This window comes from Bombyx mandarina, chromosome 04 (genome assembly GCF_030267445.1).
Source record: "Bombyx mandarina strain Sakado chromosome 04, ASM3026744v2".
Classification (NCBI taxonomy): Eukaryota; Metazoa; Arthropoda; class Insecta; order Lepidoptera; family Bombycidae; genus Bombyx; species Bombyx mandarina.
The window spans coordinates 15,408,255-15,428,435 of NC_143211.1; the positions used below are offsets into that span (position 1 = coordinate 15,408,255).

At 34.4% G+C, this 20,181-nt stretch overlaps 1 protein-coding gene across 10 annotated transcripts in view; it reads right to left on the reverse strand.

Moving 5' to 3' along the window:
* spir (spire type actin nucleation factor) overlaps positions 1 to 20,181 on the reverse strand; it is a 212,838-nt gene that overhangs the window by 7,164 nt on the left and 185,493 nt on the right. For all 10 annotated transcript variants that reach the window (XM_089727154.1, XM_089727152.1, XM_089727151.1 and 7 more), the window contains one exon: positions 10,116 to 10,231. In XM_089727154.1, the coding sequence (XP_089583280.1) occupies positions 10,116 to 10,231 (116 nt within the window). The remainder of the gene's footprint in view (positions 1 to 10,115; positions 10,232 to 20,181) is intronic.

Here is a 20,181-nt window from a genome sequence, read left to right on the forward strand (position 1 = left end):
CCGCAGTCAAGTCTAGTAACTATAAAGAAGTATAAGATAATTAGCCTTGAATCCAATCCAAATCAAACTTTGACTTCGCGTCAGGAGATGGGTGGCAATAGGCATTTTGTGGTGTCAAAAGACTAAACTCACGGTCTACATAATTACCTATATATACATATTTTTCATTTCAAAATCGATACCTATGTAGGTTTATTAGTTGGATATTTTCTCGTTTATAACCAACCAATTTTAATATTGAATAGAAACAAAAAAAAATAGAGCAGCCACCTCGTCTGACTCATGGAGGCCACTTACGGTTGAGTTTGAGCGCAATGACAATTATTATTATTACTGAAATACGTCGTTTCGGTGACAATACGATCACAAATAAGCTTGACGTTGACCAATATTGTTAATAAAAAGTATAAGTAGTTATATGTACAATAAAAGTATTAAAAAAAGAAGTGTGTTGTCGTGGGACACCGGATAGGAACGAAGTTCCTTATTATAAAAATATTAATTTTAACTTCTATTCGAGGTATAAAGAAAATAACACTGGTGAGATGGTGGTCAATGAATGATAAAAAAATATGTTATTTTTTGTACGTTATTACAAAGTTAAGTCGTACACTGTGTGCATAATCAATAAAAATCTTACGTTACGGATGTTTTTTCCCGGTTAGGGTGCCCCTTCGCATCGTCCCATAAGGAACTTCGTTCCAAGAACTAGTCAGGGCATCATGAGAAGAGTGATTGATTATTCACCAGAAAATATACGATATTGTACAAGCAGGCAGCAGTACCTTCTCATATTTGCCTATGCAACTTAAGTAGACAGAAGGAATAACTGCACGGAAAACACTCCACAGACGTGATTTAATCTATATATTTGTTTATGAGGAATACGAGGAATGTTACCGTACTCATGTTCCAAAATATGCGACCTTCTGTGAGAACAGTTTGAAAAAAGAAGTGAAGTTGAAAAATATTCTCTGTCACAATCAATGGGCAAAGGAAATACTGCAAAATTTATTAACATACTATCTATATCACTAGATATTTTAAATCAGTACAGGTCTGTAACAGATATTTATGTATGCACGCACTATTAAGCACTGGCCCAAGATAAGTACAAAAATAATACAAATCTATTAAGAAGTTAATCCCATGAAACATGTAATTGATTATAGATAAAGCCAATTCAGGCCAATGTATCATCAAAATTCGATTATTGGGTTATTAATTCGATGAGTTTTCCCACCCTGAAGGGTTGGATCATTGTATGTGAAGGTCAACGACCGCTTTTATTCGATATGACTAGAAGACGGTATACTTCGATGTAATGTTTATTGTATTTTTATTACTTAAAATAAGAAACGTCACACTCAGAAATGACTAAAACTTTTGCAATCTTTGTTTTAGGTTTAGTTTCGTGTTTTGCCGAACAAAAGAAATCTACTAATCGTTTTACGGACTGACTGTTAATTCTTCGGTCATGAGCAACAATGAATAAAATTAAGTTTATTTTCATAAAATTAAATTCATAAAAATAATAATAAAATTGAATCCGGAACAAATTTTCTGTCGCTTAATCTTTCATTGCAAGTCATTACGCCGTATGTTTCGGATGGATGAGTTAAATTAAAGAATTAGATAATAGCGTCAAGAAAATGTAAAAATCTGTTGAAAACCGTTCGACCAAATGGTTTGAAAGAATGCAGTGCAATTGTCAATATTTCTTTTATTGTGCTTGTGGTTTTGATAACTGAAAATGAGTAAGGTTTCACGAAATGTAATTATCGTTTATAAATTGAATATTGAAAAACGATTTATTCTAAATAAACGTAAGTACCACAGGACGTCATTTACATATCAATTTCGAAAAAAATCTGCACTGCGTCTTTTCTTGTTGTATCACCGCATATCTATATAAAAATACTAGCCGTAATCGCCCGCTTCGCTGGGCATTTAAAATTAACACTATTATTTATTGTCATTATTATTAGGGAGTCCAACGCTCATATAAATATTAGCCTATCCATTAAGTACGTGTCTTTTCTACGTGGATACCAAGTTTCAAGTCAATCGGATGCATAGTTCAGTAGTTATCACGGAACATCCGTAAAAACCACTGTGGATTTATAATTATATTAGTATAGATTACAATAAACGAAGAAGTATCAAATCTATAAAAAGTTTTCCTGATGATGTTTACAATTGTATTTCGTGTTCTTAAACATGTGTGACATTACACTTTGTTTTGTAATAAGTAAAATTGTAATATTGTAGTTAATTAAAATTATTAGAATTTATTTCGGAAACTTCCTTAGATGGCCGGAAGCCAGACAGGGATCTCGCAGGACATCTGATTTTCATTTGTTCCATTTCTTGTGTTAAAAAATCTAATAATGATATGAATTAAAATGATCCGTAAGATAATATTGTTGTTTTACTTAAATACATTCAACCATTACAATTTATCTAAGACATTACGTTCATATTAGAATCAATACAATAGAATATTAATGACAGACATGTGACGTTGTCTTATCGAAATATAACCAAATGTATATTATCCTATATTTGAATATATCAACGATATTAGATCTACAAATCCCATTTGCGTTTAAAGCAAAAAGCAAAATTCTCCAACATATTTATGGTATTTATTTCGTATCTTTCCGCCCTTTGTGCTAAATTGTGAGAATGTATTTGATGGATATTTATATTCAGTTTTTTTTTTTATTGCTTAGACGGGTGGAAGAGCTCATGGCCCACCTGATGTTAAGTGGTTATCGGAGCCCATAGACATCAACAACGTAAATGCGCCACCCACCTTGAGATATAAGTTCTAAGGTCTCAGTATAGTTACAACGGCTGCCCCACCCTTCAACCGGAACGCATTACTGCTTCACGGCAGAAATAGGCAGGGTTGTGGTACCTACCCGTGCGGACTCACAAAAGGTCCTACCACCAGTAAAAAGTATTCGTCAGTATTCGTTAACTCGAAAAAATTACTTAATGTTAAAATTAAGCTGGATAAATAATATGTTTTTATATTGTATGATTTAAAATATTTGTTTATCGGTTTTAGTGCATTTACGATAAACAAAATTAACAAGTCACAGCAGTCAGGGCGGCAGTAAAAAATTCTACATTTTGTAGTTTGCGGTTCAATAAATAATTCATTGTCATCGAAAGTCGTCGTGACCTAAATGATATAACGCCCTAGTGTACCTACATCCTTACATACTAATCTGAGTTAACTTTTAGGCTATCTAGAACGATAAAACACTCGCGCTAAGCACACTGTTTCGAAGTTGGAACAGCCATTGTACTATGCACTTGTGACTTAAACGTAATAAGTATTCAGTGCATTAAAATAATGTTTATTGCACTGCACGAAACGCAATAACTGTACTATTAAAATCAGCTGCCGCGCGAGGTCAACGTTCTGTTAAGACGCGGAGGGGTGGCTCCCAACTGCCCTCGCTTTGGATTGTTGATTCACGAAATACGAACTTGTTAAAATGATGTGTTTAGGCTTAGCTAAATAAAATTGTGTCCTTTTTATTCTTCTCTTTAGGTTACTTAGTTCTGATAAATACTAGGATACAACCAACTGTTTTCATGGCAGGGTAGTGTATCTACTACCCTGCCTATTTCTCTTGCGAAACATTCGTAAAACCTCCAATTTGAAACGCAGGACGGGGATTATATCGAATGCAATTTCAAAAACTAAACCAATTTAAACAAATTCTACTTTCTGTTCCTATTGAGGTAGATATTTATATATCATACTAGCTGACCCGGCAGACTTCGTAGTGCCTCAATCGAAAAATAAAAAACCTAACTATTGTATAAAATAAACTTAAAACATACAAAAGGAATCCGTCCGACCGGGGACACATCAAAGGGAAAACAAAATTATTATTTTTATTTAATTCCGAGCATTTTCATATCTACATATTTCATATATTATCTACCTTTTAAACCTTCTCTGGGCTTCCACAAATAATTCAAGATCAAAATTAGCCAAATCGGTCCAGCCGTTCTCGAGTTTTAGCGAGACTAACGAACAGCAATTCATTTTTATATATATAGGTAAGATAGCTATAAGAACAGCAATTCATTTTTATATATTATTACATAGGTAAGATAGCTATAATTATCAAAGTGAAAACCGTTGCTACTCGTACGTACGATGCCATTATATTTACATAATATTTACAAAATTTTACACGGGTGAGATACACTATACATAATTATAGACCTTGCTTTTACATAATTTCTTCATCACTTGAGCTACCCAATTAGTCAGCGTCACAAAACGCCGCACCCTCGCTAATGCGTTAAGGAAAAAAATGGATTTCAACTATAGTAGGCGTGCGAGTTCATGTCCATCCTAAGGAATGCGGTAGTGCTGTGACCTAATTAATTAAGGTAATGTCGATAATAATTACCGATTTCAATTTCAACAGCTGCCAATTTGGTTTATTGTAACTTAAGGTAATTTTGCAAATTATGAATTATAATGATATTATACTAGACGTCTAATATTATACTATATAATAATATTATATATTAGACGCATACGTACGTAGACGTAAGTATAATATCATAATATCATACTTACGTTTCGAAGACATACGGTTGGACTCGGATTGAGCATGATAAGTTCAGAACCCGATTTCTAAACAAAAGTCTATTTAAATACACTTTAGAGTGGATTTTTTGTTTTTATTTCTTTTCTTGAGAGCTCACTTTTCCATCGAATTAGCATCACCTTCGTAACAATTTGATTGTATCATAGATGTTTTCTCACGGATAGCGTGGTATGGACATGTGATGCGTAGAGAGAAGATGCATGTGAGTAGGATATGTATGGAAATGGTAGTGCAATGTAGAGGGGGGAAGAGGTCGACCGAAGAAGACATGAATGTAGCGTGTGAATCGCGATATGAGAGAGCTTTCTCTCTCACTCCTTTGAGTGAGTGTTGAGCTGATGGCTGATAGAAGAGAATGGAATAGAAAAAATTTCTGTACCGACCTCACCTAGTGGGATAGGTGAAGAAAAAGAAGAAGAAGAAGAAGATAGAATTTTCTCACACTTAATTTGAATGCTGAACCTAAGAGGAATGGCGAGTTTGAACAGTAACTGTCTCTAATTACTATTTAACAAACAATATTGAAGATTACGTAAGTGCATGTGCTGTTTATTAAATTTCAGTTTGTCAAACTACGTCTAATTAGTATTACTATTTTAGTATTAATAATATTAGATTTCCCGAAAACTCTCACGAAATAGATGGTTCCGTCGTTTCACGGTCCAATTCACGTTCGACTAGAGTAAAAGTCACTTGCGTAATCAAACCTCTAAATTTTTTTAGAGAGCCACATGAATTTAAAACTGAATAATACTTTTTAATAATTCATTTTTACTGTATAACACGTTACATGCGATATTTCATGCAACACCATGTTATAATATCAATACAATTAAGTAACGTTATATAATATACCTGTTTTGTTGTATAAAACGAATACTTAGCTAGTTTCTGTATTAATTGGATCAACATTAAGCAAAATAGACGATGGGATATTGTGACCCAAGGCAGGTACCAAATGATAACTGCGAACCGACAGCGCTTTAACTTGTGATAAATAACATTTTTTCTTTTTTTTATATGAAATTCCACAAACTTCCAGAAATGTCTCGAATGAATTTCACTCACGAAACGAACGTAATCAAATCAATGTCAACGCGAGTTCAAAATCGATTAACATACAAAATAATGAGAACATTCACGAATTCCACAATTCGGTAACATTAATGAGCTTCTTTTACTCGGAGTTACTCCTCGGAGTTTTTTTTTATTTCTCTGTATGACCATATTATGAGCTTTTTTTTTTTCTTTCTTTCCTTCTTTTTCCCTAACTATTCGCTGGTAGCCTAGGGGGCTATTCTAGTTACGCTCGGACGGGAAAATGAGCTCTTGGCCTACCTTCCATGACAATAAAGTTGACTGAGAGCACGTGCTAGCTACGTCTGATGCGTGCGTTTTACCAGTTAGGTAACGAAGGTTTCAAATGCTTAATGCGATAATTGAATCTTTATAACATAGCCGTACACTGGTCTTAGCTTGGAATCAATGCAACTGGAACTCCATACTTAAAACTCGTTCTCATCTCATCGCCGACAACCTTCATTAACATTTGACTGGTGGTAGGACCTCTTGTGAGTCCGCACGGGTAGGTACCACCACCTGCCTACTTCTGCCGTGACGCAGTAATGCGTTTCGGCTTGAGACCTTAGATCTATTATCTCAAAGTGGATGGCGGCATTTACGTTGTAGATGTCTATGGGCTCCGGTAACCACTTAACATCAGGTGGGCTGTGAACTCGTCTCCCCATCAAAGCAATAAAAAAAATCTCCATATTGAAAAATAACGTAATTGGTAATTTGTGTAAAACCCATTTTATGCATATTAGTTCGAGTGTTCTGACCCGACCATTAGTATCTAGACCAGCATTTCCCAAAGTGGGCGATAATGCCCCCTTTTGGGCGCTGCATGTCTAATGGGGGGCGGTAAGAGAACCAAAAAAGGGGGCGTTGTGTGGAGGCTTCGGAGGCGATTTGTAATTTCATCTAAGAGGACTCTTAGACAACGACAAAGCTCTCGCTATAGTGGTTTATAAGTAGGTGAAAAAATGGAGGCGCTAAAAAATAATTTATTTTCAAAGTGGGCAGTAGACAAAATAAGTTTGGGAACCCCTGATCTAGACAAAAAATAGCCTCTATGGTTCTAAATGATTTCCATTTAAATTTATCAATTTCAAAAAGTCAAATTCTAATGTCCAGATTTATAATGAGTGATACTTGCCTTTAAGCTACTATCAAGACTGCTAATATAAAGTTAAGTATCAACAACATAATTAGAAATATACTACGTATTCGTTTAATAAGAATAAAACCACACCTTCATAATCATATTTGAGAGTATTGACCTTTATATAGTCTGGTTATTTACCACCATTCCAATGTATGCTATAGTTCCGTCCATGAAATATACAAACAACTTGCGATCTTATTCCTGATGTAGTAACGGTGAGAGTCACGTACCCTCAAGTATCTGGGGCAGCGAAGCCTTGGGAAATATGTTAGGACAAGTGCTTGGATATAATTTTGTACACTATGCAAAGCTATTTTTACTTCGGACCAGTTTGATGCGGTGATAATTTTTAGGTAAGACACCAAAAAAGGTTTGATTCATTTAGTTAGTTATGCAAGTCACGCTAAGAGTGACAGGCATGGAACATCAGCCTTTTTCCTCCAAAGTTTTTCAAGTTAGGTGTGTCTTTTTAAAATAGAAAAAAATCTGGAATTGAGATCATGCCACAAAAAATTATAATGTAAAATGTTTACTGAGTACATGAAGAAAAATTTGACTTGTGTACATTATGTATGTTTACGCATTCTGTTAAAACTCCTTTTGGAGACTCGAGAGCTTATTTAACTGATAGCGTATGTATTTAAAGACAAGAAAATATTGAAGACCGTATAGTAAATTATCTTTTGCTTTCGGCAGATTCGTCTATTAGATACTAACATATAAATCTACTGTGGTTTTTACGGATGTTCCGTTATAACTAGTACACCATGCATCCGATTGACTTGAAACTTGGTATACATGTAGAAAATACATATACTTAATGGATACGCTAATATTTATATGAGTGTTGGACTCCCTAATAATAATGACAATAAATAATAATGTTAATTTTAAATGTCCAGCGAAGTGGGCGAGTACGGCTAGTATTTTTATAAAAGTCCGTTGGATCTGGTAGAACTTCATTGCGTTGTTAAAGTGAAGGAAGCGTGGGAGCAATATCATCGTCGCATGTAGAAAACTAATATCGAGACCCCCAATTTCAAATATTTAAAAGAAGTTTCCTTGCATTCAAACTTATATTTTAAAAAACTTTCCTAACATACTTTTCAGTGGTAGGTAACATCTGCCGAGTTGCACAAGTCATTACACGCATGAATAACTTGCAAATACGTGAGTTTTTTACGTGTGATTGCAATAAAAAAAACAAAAATGATAAGTGGTCGAACAAAGTTATTTAAAAATCTACACGGCAATTTAATGTTGATTACGAATATCTGTTTCTTTTTGAGAACAAGAAAGTCATATACATACCTAGTCAGGTCATAAGTATTGTCACACAGTAAAAACTTTTCTTTTAGAATGCTGGCCACAAAAAAGTTTATTGAATTCGAATTTCGAATTGTTCATGAAAATAAAAATGTATACTTTTAGAATTTTACTCATTTTTAAATATGGAGTGGACGCTTAAAGAAGACCGTGTTGCAGTTATTGCGTTGCATCGTTGCGGTTGCGCGCCAATCCAAATTTTTAACATACTGAAAAATTTTAATATAACCAAAAGATTCGTTTATCGTACCATCCAATGATACAATGAAGACTCTAGTGTAGATGACAGGTCACGAAGTGGTCGCCCTCGGTCTGTTAGGACTCCAGCAGTGATAAAAGCTGTGAAGGCGCGAATTCAAAGAAATCCCAAACGTAAGCAGAAACTGTTGGCCCTTCAGATGGGGTTAAGAAGAACCACGGTGAAAAGGGTGTTAAATGAAGACTTAGGGCTTCGGGCATATCGAAGAAAAACAGGACATCGTTTGAATGCTCGTCTAATGGACCTGAGACAGAAGAGATGCCGCGCTTTGTTGAAGCGGTACTCGGGAAAAAAATATCGGGAAATTCTTTTTTCGGATGAAAAAATTTTTACCGTAGAAGAGAGCTGCAACAAACAAAATGATAAGGTGTATGCACACAGTAGTGAAGAAGCGAGCAACCGTATTCCGCGTGTCCAACGAGGTCATTTTCCATCCTCGCTCATGGTATGGTTGGGAGTTTCTTATTGGGGCTTAACAGATGTACATTTTTGTGAGAAAGGTGTAAAAACGAATGCCGTTGTGTATCAAAATACAGTCCTGACGAACTTTGTGGAACCTGTTTCTCATACCATGTTGAATAACAGGCACTGGGTATTCCAACAAGATTCGGCGCCAGCTCATAGAGCGAAGAGCACACAAGACTGGCTGGCGGCGCGTGAAATCGACTTCATCCGGCACGAAGACTGGCCCTCCTCCAGTCCAGATTTGAATCCGTTAGATTACAAGATATGGCAACACTTGGAGGAAAAGGCGTGCTCAAAGCCTCATCCCAATTTGGAGTCACTCAAGACATCCTTGATTAAGGCAGCCGCCGATATTGACATGGACCTCGTTCGTGCTGCGATAGATGACTGGCCGCGCAGATTGAAGGCCTGTATTCAAAATCACGGAGGTCATTTTGAATAAACTTTAGTGTCATAAGAATTTATGTTTTGTTAAGTTCATTTTGGTATATGAATGGTTACATAATGAATAAACTTGTTTCAATTATTTTACATTAAACATGTGACAGAATTTATGACCTGACTAGGTATATTTGTTCCCTAAAATCCGAAAATCATCAAAAGAAACAAATCAGAACTTCTAAGCAGCTAGAAGATACCATGGCCTAAATGATATTGACGCCTGTTGTATATTCGCATCAAGCGATGCGACTATTACGGTGTTCAAATCCCGGCGACAGATACCATATTTTCTAAGGAAGCCCGTAGTTTGCTCAATTACTGGTGTTAGGGCATATTGTATGACCGGTATTACCATCCTAGATAATTATGCCGCGAAGCAGCCTTACGCTCCGGTTTGCAGGTTGGAAAACAGATTATGCAGTACTACCCGACCTCATGACTCATTATACGTGAGGGTATTAATTTGGTTATATAATAATATATGGGCCACTAAATTACTTAATATCAGTTGAGCCATAAGACCGTTCACCTATCAATCAGCAATCAATAAAAAAATAACACCATTTCGTTTTCTTGGAAGCTCGATTTCGTTTGCAAAACTATTAGTACTGTCTGTCTTTGGAATTCCCCAAATGTAATACATATCACTAAGCCCCTCATTTATCGGTTGCCTAACGCGTCCGATATCTGACTTCATGAAAGCGACGTTACGCCTCTCCTAAAATACATAGATCAGTCGCGTTCTAACCTCTAGATTTTCAAAGTCGACTTTGATGAGCCTCCGCTGGGGTTGTGTGTGCGGTGTGACGTCACCCCCGCGCCGCATTTCACCCCCGCCTGGGCCGCTGCCAGATCCATTTGTCGCTGCAACAAAAATATCGATCATTAGTGCCATTTGAACGTACCTATCTATGTATATATTGATATAATGAATGTAAAAAGTAAGTGATTCATTAAATGACGTTACTGGTATGAATCTGAACATATTTAAGAAGTTACGATCCACTAAAGGTGCTTTTAAGTACCCTAAGCACTGGTCGTCGTTCTCCTCGAGCCCGAAGGGCTCGGCGAGTAAATTAACCCTTAAAAATTAACAGACACAGCCCATTGAGTTTCTCGCCGGATCTTCTCAGTGGGTCGCGTTTCCGATCCGCTGGTAGATTCTGCGAAGCACTGCTCTTACTAGGGTTAGTGTTAGCAACGACATCAGGTTTGAGCCCCTTGAGCTCACTTACTAGTAAAGATTACGCTGAAATGGTCTCTTAGGACCATCAGCTTAGGTAGTTCCATAAAAAAAAAGAAGTTAACAAAGTGTATTAACGATACGGATGAGGTATTTACTATAAATCCAATGAGACGATTGTTCATCTTCTAACTTGTATACTTTGGCAACTTCACAGAATATTAAGACGAACGAAACTTTCACTTAAATAACAACGTGCTGTTGAGCTACTAAACAAAACAGAAAGAAAACAAAACAACACAAAAAGATACTTATTGGAACGTAAGTAAATATAGGCAAATACGTATATAATGAATTAAATAAAACAGAAAACGATAAACAACTTTCTAAAAAAAGATATATAAAGAACCCATTTAAAGGTTGCCCATTCTTGTGTATATTATAAGAAAATAAGAATCGCCTACGAGACAAAAGAAAAAAATTAGATTATACATTAAAAATAGCTGACCTTTTCAGCAAGGTTGTTTCGAACGTGTGCAAGAAATTAGATTCTGAACTGTCACACCCGTATCATCATCACTTTCGAAATGTTCAAAATGTACATAATTCATTATTATGGCAAACACAAAGAAACGTTTTTTTTAATGGATAATTATTCAACTTATCGATTAATAATTAAAAATACAAAGAGAGACAGAGAGAGAGACACAAAGAGAGAAAGAGAGAGAGAGACAGAGAGAGAGAGACAGAGAGAGAGAGACAGAGAGAGAGAGACAGAGAGAGAGAGACAGAGAGAGAGAGACAGAGAGAGAGAGACAGAGAGAGAATATCAGTCGTTGTTTCAGAAAAATTCCATGTATTTTCTATTCGATTTCAGTATACCTCCGCCCAAAATTGGAATACAGATTACAAGAACCTTTCAAATGTGAAATATGAAGGTTTTATTTTCGTTTTTCCATCTCTTTGGGTATAATGGAATTAATATTTGATCAACGAATAAATGGAGGATTGTTTTGCTTCGGATGATTGATGAAACTATTTAAAAAATAAACAGGTATATATGGGTTTTTTATTTTCTATTATAAAGACGTTAAAGAAACAAAAACATAATTGCTTAGTACATATTTTTTAAGTTATGTATATACATTTGTGTTTAGATTCATAGAATTCTAAAGCGGTAGCAATTTGTTCTAGTTTATACAACTTAAGATCTGATAATAAGACGGTAATTAGATACGTATAATTTTATATTATTTACACTTACGAATCCCAATACCATAGATGACGTGACTGACGTAACTTAATTGGAGATGTATGCAACCCAAATTAGATAACAGAAATTAATTACGTTTTAAAATTGAATCTAATACATACGCTTTTAGATATTTAGACTTATCCAACACATTATTGTAAAACTCTATCAAGTAACTACATACTTTTAGAAGTATTTTCTAAGAGCTTTAAATGCTCAGTGATCCAAATAACAAGTCAAGTAATCAATCAGTAAGCTCTACCGTAATGTCAAAAGCCAAAGGTCAACTAGAAAAGGTCAAAAGGTAAGCTTTTTTTGCATCTTATACTAAAATAATTTTAGATTTGATACCGTTAAATTGCCTACACTCCCAGCTGTGTTTAAAGATGTATACGAGGGTCTATGTATAGCAAATGGTGAAGCTCTGACCTTTGGACAAAGGTTTATGTAAATTGGATTCTACGGGAGTGTTTGATTATAATACAAGAAAGATACGCAAGAGTGGCTTATTGCGTTGAAAGTGTTCCAAATATTTTTTTGAATTCAGATATTAGGTTGACCTTTCACGTTTCTTTTTTTTTTATTGCTTTGATGGGTATACGTGCTCACAGTCCACCTGGTGTTAAGTGGTTACTGAAGCTCATAGACATCTACAACGTAAATGCGCCACCCACCTTGAGATATAAGTTCTAAGATGTCAGTATAGTTACACTTAATTAGTGTTGATGATTCAATATGGGAATTATAATATGAAAGTTAATGTCTGTCAAATTTATGGATAGACAAAGGGCGACTCGTAAAAATTACCTTTCAACTAAAGTTTTATTGACAACAAATTTAACAACTTGACGCCAAGAATCATTTATGTTTGAAAACATGATTAGAGATGATAGTACATTTTATGAGAAACATGATTACTTAAGAATAACAGAACTGTTGACATGGTGTGATTAACTCAACCTTACTTCATAAGGTGAGCGACATTCAAATTAGCTTGGCATCGTCTGAATATGTATGAAAAATACTCATATTTCTAGAATGTTATGAAATATATACGGCGATTTTGAAATTAAAATTATTAATTCAGACTTATACGTCAATATTTAATGATTGATTCGAAAATATTATGAACGCCAAGAAGTATATCATTTATAATAAACATGAGCTTTTGAATTGCGTAACGGCTGAGTTCAAAACGTGATTAGGTGAACTTGATAACTTCGACAGAAAGCTGTGTACTGCGATGAGTGACCCAAAAAAACATTTATGTAATGTAGGAAATGACATATTTCTGTAATGTTATCTTCGTTTGTAATTTTGTAACATTAAACAAGTCCTCAGATTTCAACAACAATTTTGTTGTTCACGGAAAAGAAACTCGTAACCTATAACAAGTATATTAATTGCTTCATCCAATTTGTTATTTTTTTATAACAACAAATATCCTACAAAGTTGTCTATTTGCCACTTATTATTAAGAAATAAATACACTACGTTCAGGTATTTTTATCTTTAGGCTATTGCACCTAAAACTCATTTCAGACTGACACCTAAATTAACTTTATTGCTATTTTTGTTTATGATACAAAATGATATGAATGGGAATTGTTTCATCTTACCAAACAATGGTATTTTTGATGATAGACACATCTAAACAAACACAAATTGTTTGATGTTTTTAGTGCACAATATTGTGTACATAATAATTGCATATGCGCCAATACAGAACTCTGTTGAAGCCTGCGTGATATGCCATATGTAATGACTCTGTTTGATTCGCCTGCAATATTTTTGCAGATACGATACGGTTTTTTACGATAGAAAAAAAATACAAGGCCAGGCAGACGTTTATTATTAATTTATTAGTGCTCCAACTTTTCTTCATTTTCTATATTTCTGAACAATTTACAATGAAATTAAGTGACATATAACATGTATTACTCCAAATGAGCCCGTGATATTAGTTTTTAATGTGTAGTCTAAGCGTTATTTTATTCTTGCGTAGAATGGCTCTGCCCCTGGCATTACTGAAGTCCATGGGCGATGGTAACCACTCACCATCAGGTGGGCCGTATGTTCGTCTGCCTACAAGGGCAATAAAAATTTGACCTATATGTTTTTTTACTGAATTTTATTTCATTAAAGTAAAAAAATATATAAAAAATAATGGGAACAAATCACGCACAGTCATCGGGCCCCAATTGAAGATTCATTGTGTTTTAGGTACTAGAAACTAATCAACGTACTTATATACGTTTAAATATATACATACACTAAACACCCAGAGAAAGAGCAAACAAACCTGTTTATCAAACAATGTTTATCCGATGTATGTAGGAATCCAACCGACTACCCTTAACGTGCAACACTCAGGGGTGCAAACTATTGCACCATCGAGTCAGTCGTTCAATTCACTATAAAGACAGGTGGGCTGTGAGTTCGTCCACCCATCTAACCAATAAAGAAAAAATTAAAAATAAAAATAAAAATTAGGAGTAGAATTATACTAATAGACATAGTTGTAGTTATAGACGCTGATAATTCCATGACCCGAAAACCAACCTTAATAGAAATATTTCCGCGTATTGCAAGCACGTGTCTGTCTGTCTATGTTGCAAAAGTGTTTTACTTTCACCGGCCTTGAGATTATCTATACTAATATTTTAATGTAAAGTTTGTATGTATGTTACTCAATCACGACAAAACGATTGAACGATTTATACAAAATTTCGTATTAAAAATATATTTATAAATTGAATGAAAGTAATTTCATACTATTATACTATTTATCGTGGCATTTTCTATAATTCCATTAACATGGGCAATATTTGTCTATATTTGTATCTTTTATATTAAATATGATAATTAGTTTTCTGATTTTTGTTACGAATCTAGAAATCTACTTGTAACTTATAAATTGGTATTTCAAATATTACAGAATTACAAATTTGGCGCCGCTGAGACCGCAGACCATGCTTAATGCAGTAATCCATTCACAATAGCAGGACTTTTATTCAGTCGCACGACACTTAAGAATTAGACATGATTATCTTATTATTATTTTACTAAGCTTAAGTGGGCAGACGCGTTTTCATTCTTCCTTGCGAGCTCTATATACCCTGCTGTTGCTATGTGGACCCCACACAACCTGTTTTTAGATAATAGAATAGATGAGCTCATCACCGAGCGGGTATTAGTGGTTTCCAAAACCCATATACGTCGTAGCTCGAATGTCTCCGCCTACCATCAGACATAAAATAGTACAGTCATTTTTTTTTTATTGCCCTTGTAGGCAGACGAGCATACGGCCCATCTGATGGTGAGTGGTTACCGTCGCCCATGGACTTCAGCAATGCCAGGGGCAGAGCCAAGCCGCTGCCTACCGAGTCAATTGTATATACGGCTACCTTTCAAACCGAATTAGTTTTTTTTCTCTTTTTTTCCCCTATCCTTTCGTTAGTAGCCTAACGCGCCATTTCAGCTACATCCGGACGGGGAAACCTGAACACACGACTTCTTCGTGGAAAAAATACACAAGATACAAATTCATGTGTACTCATAAACCACTGAAGCGAGCTACGGCCATTGCTTCCTTATCATTCGGCCGTAGTTGTAGTATCAGAATTATTTTTCTATCTTCCGAATATATTTCAAATACTTGGGCCACGGCAGCCTACAAATCGAAAACAAAAATTCTCGAGGACATTAGTGCTTAAAATGACAGAGTTATAAATGATCGTGATTTACCCAAGAAATATACTAAACATTAATACAAACTCGTGCGATAACTGTAGCTGGATAATGAAACCAAGTCATGATGTAATGATAAAGAAGGCTTTGTGCAATTCCTAGGAAATAGTTTAATTCGTGTAATTTAAATAGATTTTTAACATTTAAAATAAATTTCGCCATATATGTAATATTTGTAAAAACGCATTTTGAAATATAGGAAATATTTTCAATGGTTGCATATCAGAGTCAATGCATGGGTCACTGAATTGCGACCCGCTAAAAATGTAGAAATAATACTAATAAAAATTAATTATAACGAAAACATTTTCGCTCACGTAATTGATACTCCTTTTTGATGTTACAGTCGCGATTTCCTTTCAAGGTCTATTGACTAATGAATTTTAATTGAGTGTCTACGCTGTAACAGTTTGTTTACGAAACAATTAATATTCAGGCTGTATTTCAATTTGTTGAATAAAACGTTTTATTTTGTATATTTTTTTATGACGCATAGTGGCTCCAGTCACTACGGCACAACGGGTAGACCTTGAAGTCTTCTGCTGTTTGACATTTGAAAGCGCTAGTAAATGTTCCCCTACATACCGAGAGTTCATTTTTATAATTACTGAATTAAATGCTATTTTCACAAATAAGGGTCTTTAAATTGGCTATTATCCTTTCCCATTATTGTTTAAATGAATACATTTCATAACTAACTGCATTTAAAATAATATATATGTGACACATTCAACGTATTCACGACTAACCAAGTTGAGTCATTTAATTTCTAGAAATCTAGTCACGATTCCATTTAATTATGCCTATATTTTTCTAATTTACCTACTAGAAACTAATCGACTCAAACATTTGACGAAACCTTTTATCTCCAAACTACATGGCTACGGAATAGGTTCCATTTTGTTCTGTAATTGAGAAGGGCAGATGACTGACGCAAGCTCGACTGAACCTTGACATTTTCAGATGGCCCAAAGTTAATTAAAGCAGCGATTTCTAGAAATAGACAATGTTATTAAAGCGGTAAATTTATTTGGTTGTCATAATAAGTTCTAGGTTTTGACTAAATTGTTCAGGACACTCTTTTATCTTTTTTAATGACTTTAGGAGTTACGGATGGACATTATTGAATTTTAAAATAATGATTAAAAAAGGGTGCGTGTACTTATGTACGCGCGTAAGAAGTTATACTTTTTTTTTTTTTTTTTAATATTAGTTAATTAATAATAAATATTTAACGTTAATAATTTAATAATATTACTAAAAATGAATGCTAATAACATTTTTTTTACGAGTGTATATGCGCGAAAGTTCACCTGCGGCTGTGTTCAGACTCGCCAAGTTACGTCGGTCGTATTGTAATGAGCGATTTAGTGGGCAACTTCATTCTGTTAATTTTATGTCACGGTGCGCGCGCATCGTAAAATTTCACTCTCATCAATTTTTCATAACGCGCCTAAAGAAGTATAACTTCAAAAAGAAGTATTTTTATTTGCCATTTCGCTACGTTAAAGCCACATTTTAGGTGGCGAAACTATAGCACGAAATTAATGCAAATCGGTGCAGACTATGTTTTTTTTAATACAAAATGCCAATAATGCTATGCTAATTTGATAGACAAGGTCAAAAATTAGAACACATTATATAAATTTGATCTTTGAATTTGAATAACGTGATTTGCATTTTGAACAATATGTTGCGATTGAAAGCAAATTCGTCCTTCAATCAAATGGTCTCAAGTCTAAAACAATTTTCGATAGAATTCTATACAACAACAAAAAATTCTATAAGTATTCAATCGAAGAGTTACACATGATTGAATATGACTACTTATCGACAGTAATACTGTCAAACAAAGCCTTAATCGATTTAGTAAAAAAAATAACAAACACATTGTGACGATTATTACAGAGTAACAACTCGCTTTTAACCTATACCTTAAAACGATTTTGCAGCCATGTTGAGTGTTCGCGAAAAATGATAAACCTCATTCCTTAGACCCGCAATCTCGGGGTATATTATTTAAGTGCCCCGAGATATTCGTTACAGAGGTCCAAATTGAATTTATACGTGATTTCATCAGAATCATTTAACCTTACCGTACGGACTTCAGGTTTATTTTAACTTTCATCTTCATCGGAATAGGTACTTATTCTTGCGACGTTTAGACATGGTACTGTATTTATGAAAAGTTTTTAGCGATCACATCGCGGCGATTTTAAAAATTACTTCTTCCGTACTGTTCTTTACTACACTTCATTTTTATCTTATTATAAAAAAAATAGGATTTATACAAAAAATAGCCATAGTGAGCTACTATCACAAAGTATCAATATATTCGCTAAATGTTTGAATCCTCATTCAACACAATTCTTTAATAGACTATATCGTGCACAAACAGTTTCGTAATTACAATTAAATCACTGCAACGTGCGTGACTCGCTATGATTAACTACCTTTTGTTTGAAATACTATTCATGACGATTATTAATGGTGCGTTAACAAAAAAATAAAGTGGATATAGCAGTTATTTTATAACATAAATATTTAAGTGAGATGACGGCTATTAGCAACCGGTGGTGCTTGAAGAAATGAATATCCAATATTTACACGACTGCAGAGATCGCAACACAAATAAAATGATATAGTATTGTTCTATAAGAAAAATAATAATCGAACTTAACACTATACGGGCCATGAGGTCATGTCTACTCATCTTGTACAATAAAAAAAATATTTTTCTGCGCAGTTGCTGAAATCTCTATTGTTGAAACGAGTATTTTTTCTTGATCAATAAATTAATTAATAGAAATTCTTTTTCGAATTCAATTAATAAAGAAATTCTAATGTCAAAAATTAATGTGTATCATAATTTATTTATAAGTAATATAGAGATTTTTTTTTCGAAAGGCTCCTTTTTAATACTGTTATTTCGTTTTTCATCATCATCAGCCTGCGGCAGTCCACTGCTGGACATAGGCCTCCCCCAAAGCTCGCCACTGAACCCGATCTTCGGTTCTACGCATCCAGTTACTGCCAGCTGCCTTGCGCAGGTCGTCGCTCCATCTAGCAGGAGGGCGTCCTACACTACGTTTGCCGGTTCGCGGTCTTCACTCCAGAACACGTCTACCCCAACGGTTATCGGTTCTGAGACATATGTGACCAGCCCACTGCCACTTCAGCTTATTTCGTTTTTGTAGAGCTCATATTTCTAACGATTAAAACCCCGATATCCTTTTTGGCGATGCATATTTGTAATCACTTGCATATAAAAAAATGACAATGGTCACTTTATTATGTACCTAAATAAATGAATATATGTATTTAAATACTTAATATAGTGAGCTTGTCTATTCATACCGAGAAATTAAAATAGCTTTACAGGTAAATCTTAAAGCTAACTCCATCTAACTCTAAGCTTAGTTATTGAACATGCATAAGCATGTGACAATACACGGTCAATTGTGAGATTTTCTTTAAGATAAATTCAATTTACGAGAAAATTAAAAACACATTTTTTTTATTGCTTAGATGGGTGGACGAGCTCATAGCCCACCTGGTGTTAAGTGGTCACTGGAGCCCATAGACATCTAAAACGTAAATGCGCCACCCACCTTAAGATATAAGTTCTAAGGTCTCAGTATATTTACAACGGCTGCCCCACCCTTCAAACCGAAATGCATTTTTATATACTAGTCTAGAACTATCGGACATTATCTAGGGTACAAGGTCCAAAGTTGGTATAGTTAGGTGCTCATCTTTAGTTGTTCTAAGCAACACATTTTTATTAATCAAACATATAAATGTACATTGGCTTTCGTCAGCACTATAATTTCACGCGGCATGTCAACAGTGAAAGCAAAAAGCGAAATATATACATTTTGAATTCCGAAAATGCATTGTAACACGTACAAGCAATAACTAAATACAGTTTTTTATTGCTGTTACTAGGAAACGCATGATTCATTGTGGAGTACATATATTTACATTTATTTTTATTGGTTTTATAATTTTATTATGGATATAGATATTTATTTTAAGTTTTCTTGTTTTTCTACCATAAAACCTCGATTTGTAATTGTATGTCAATGGCTTAGCTTAAAATGAGAGTACAATGGACTCTTCTTTGAAGCACTTTCTTTGACGAAGAAATCAAAAACACGTCAATATTTTTTGAGAAAACATATTATTATTATGTATCAATGTTCACATCGCGGAAGTGAGTTATTAAGCCTTACACAATTACGGCACTGATATTAATTGTCATCAACCGTATTGTATACTTATATATTATTTCTTAAATTTACGTTAAATTGAATTTAACCTTGTGTACAATATAATACCTATACTAATTGGCGCTCTTTGTAACAGTTAGTCCCAAATTGGAAAAATTCGGAATAAAAAAGTTCAATTTCAATAAATGAATACTCCTTGTACATATAACAGTTTTAAATGCAGACATCAAATTTATAATATCATAGATCTTCAAATATCCAGTATCTCAATCCAATACAAAAATTTATGAGTAGACCAGGTAAATAAGTTTCGCTTTGTAATTCAAATAGGGTTTTGGGTTAAATAACCTCCTGGAATCTACATACACGAAGGAATTTTGTGAATAACTTCAAAACG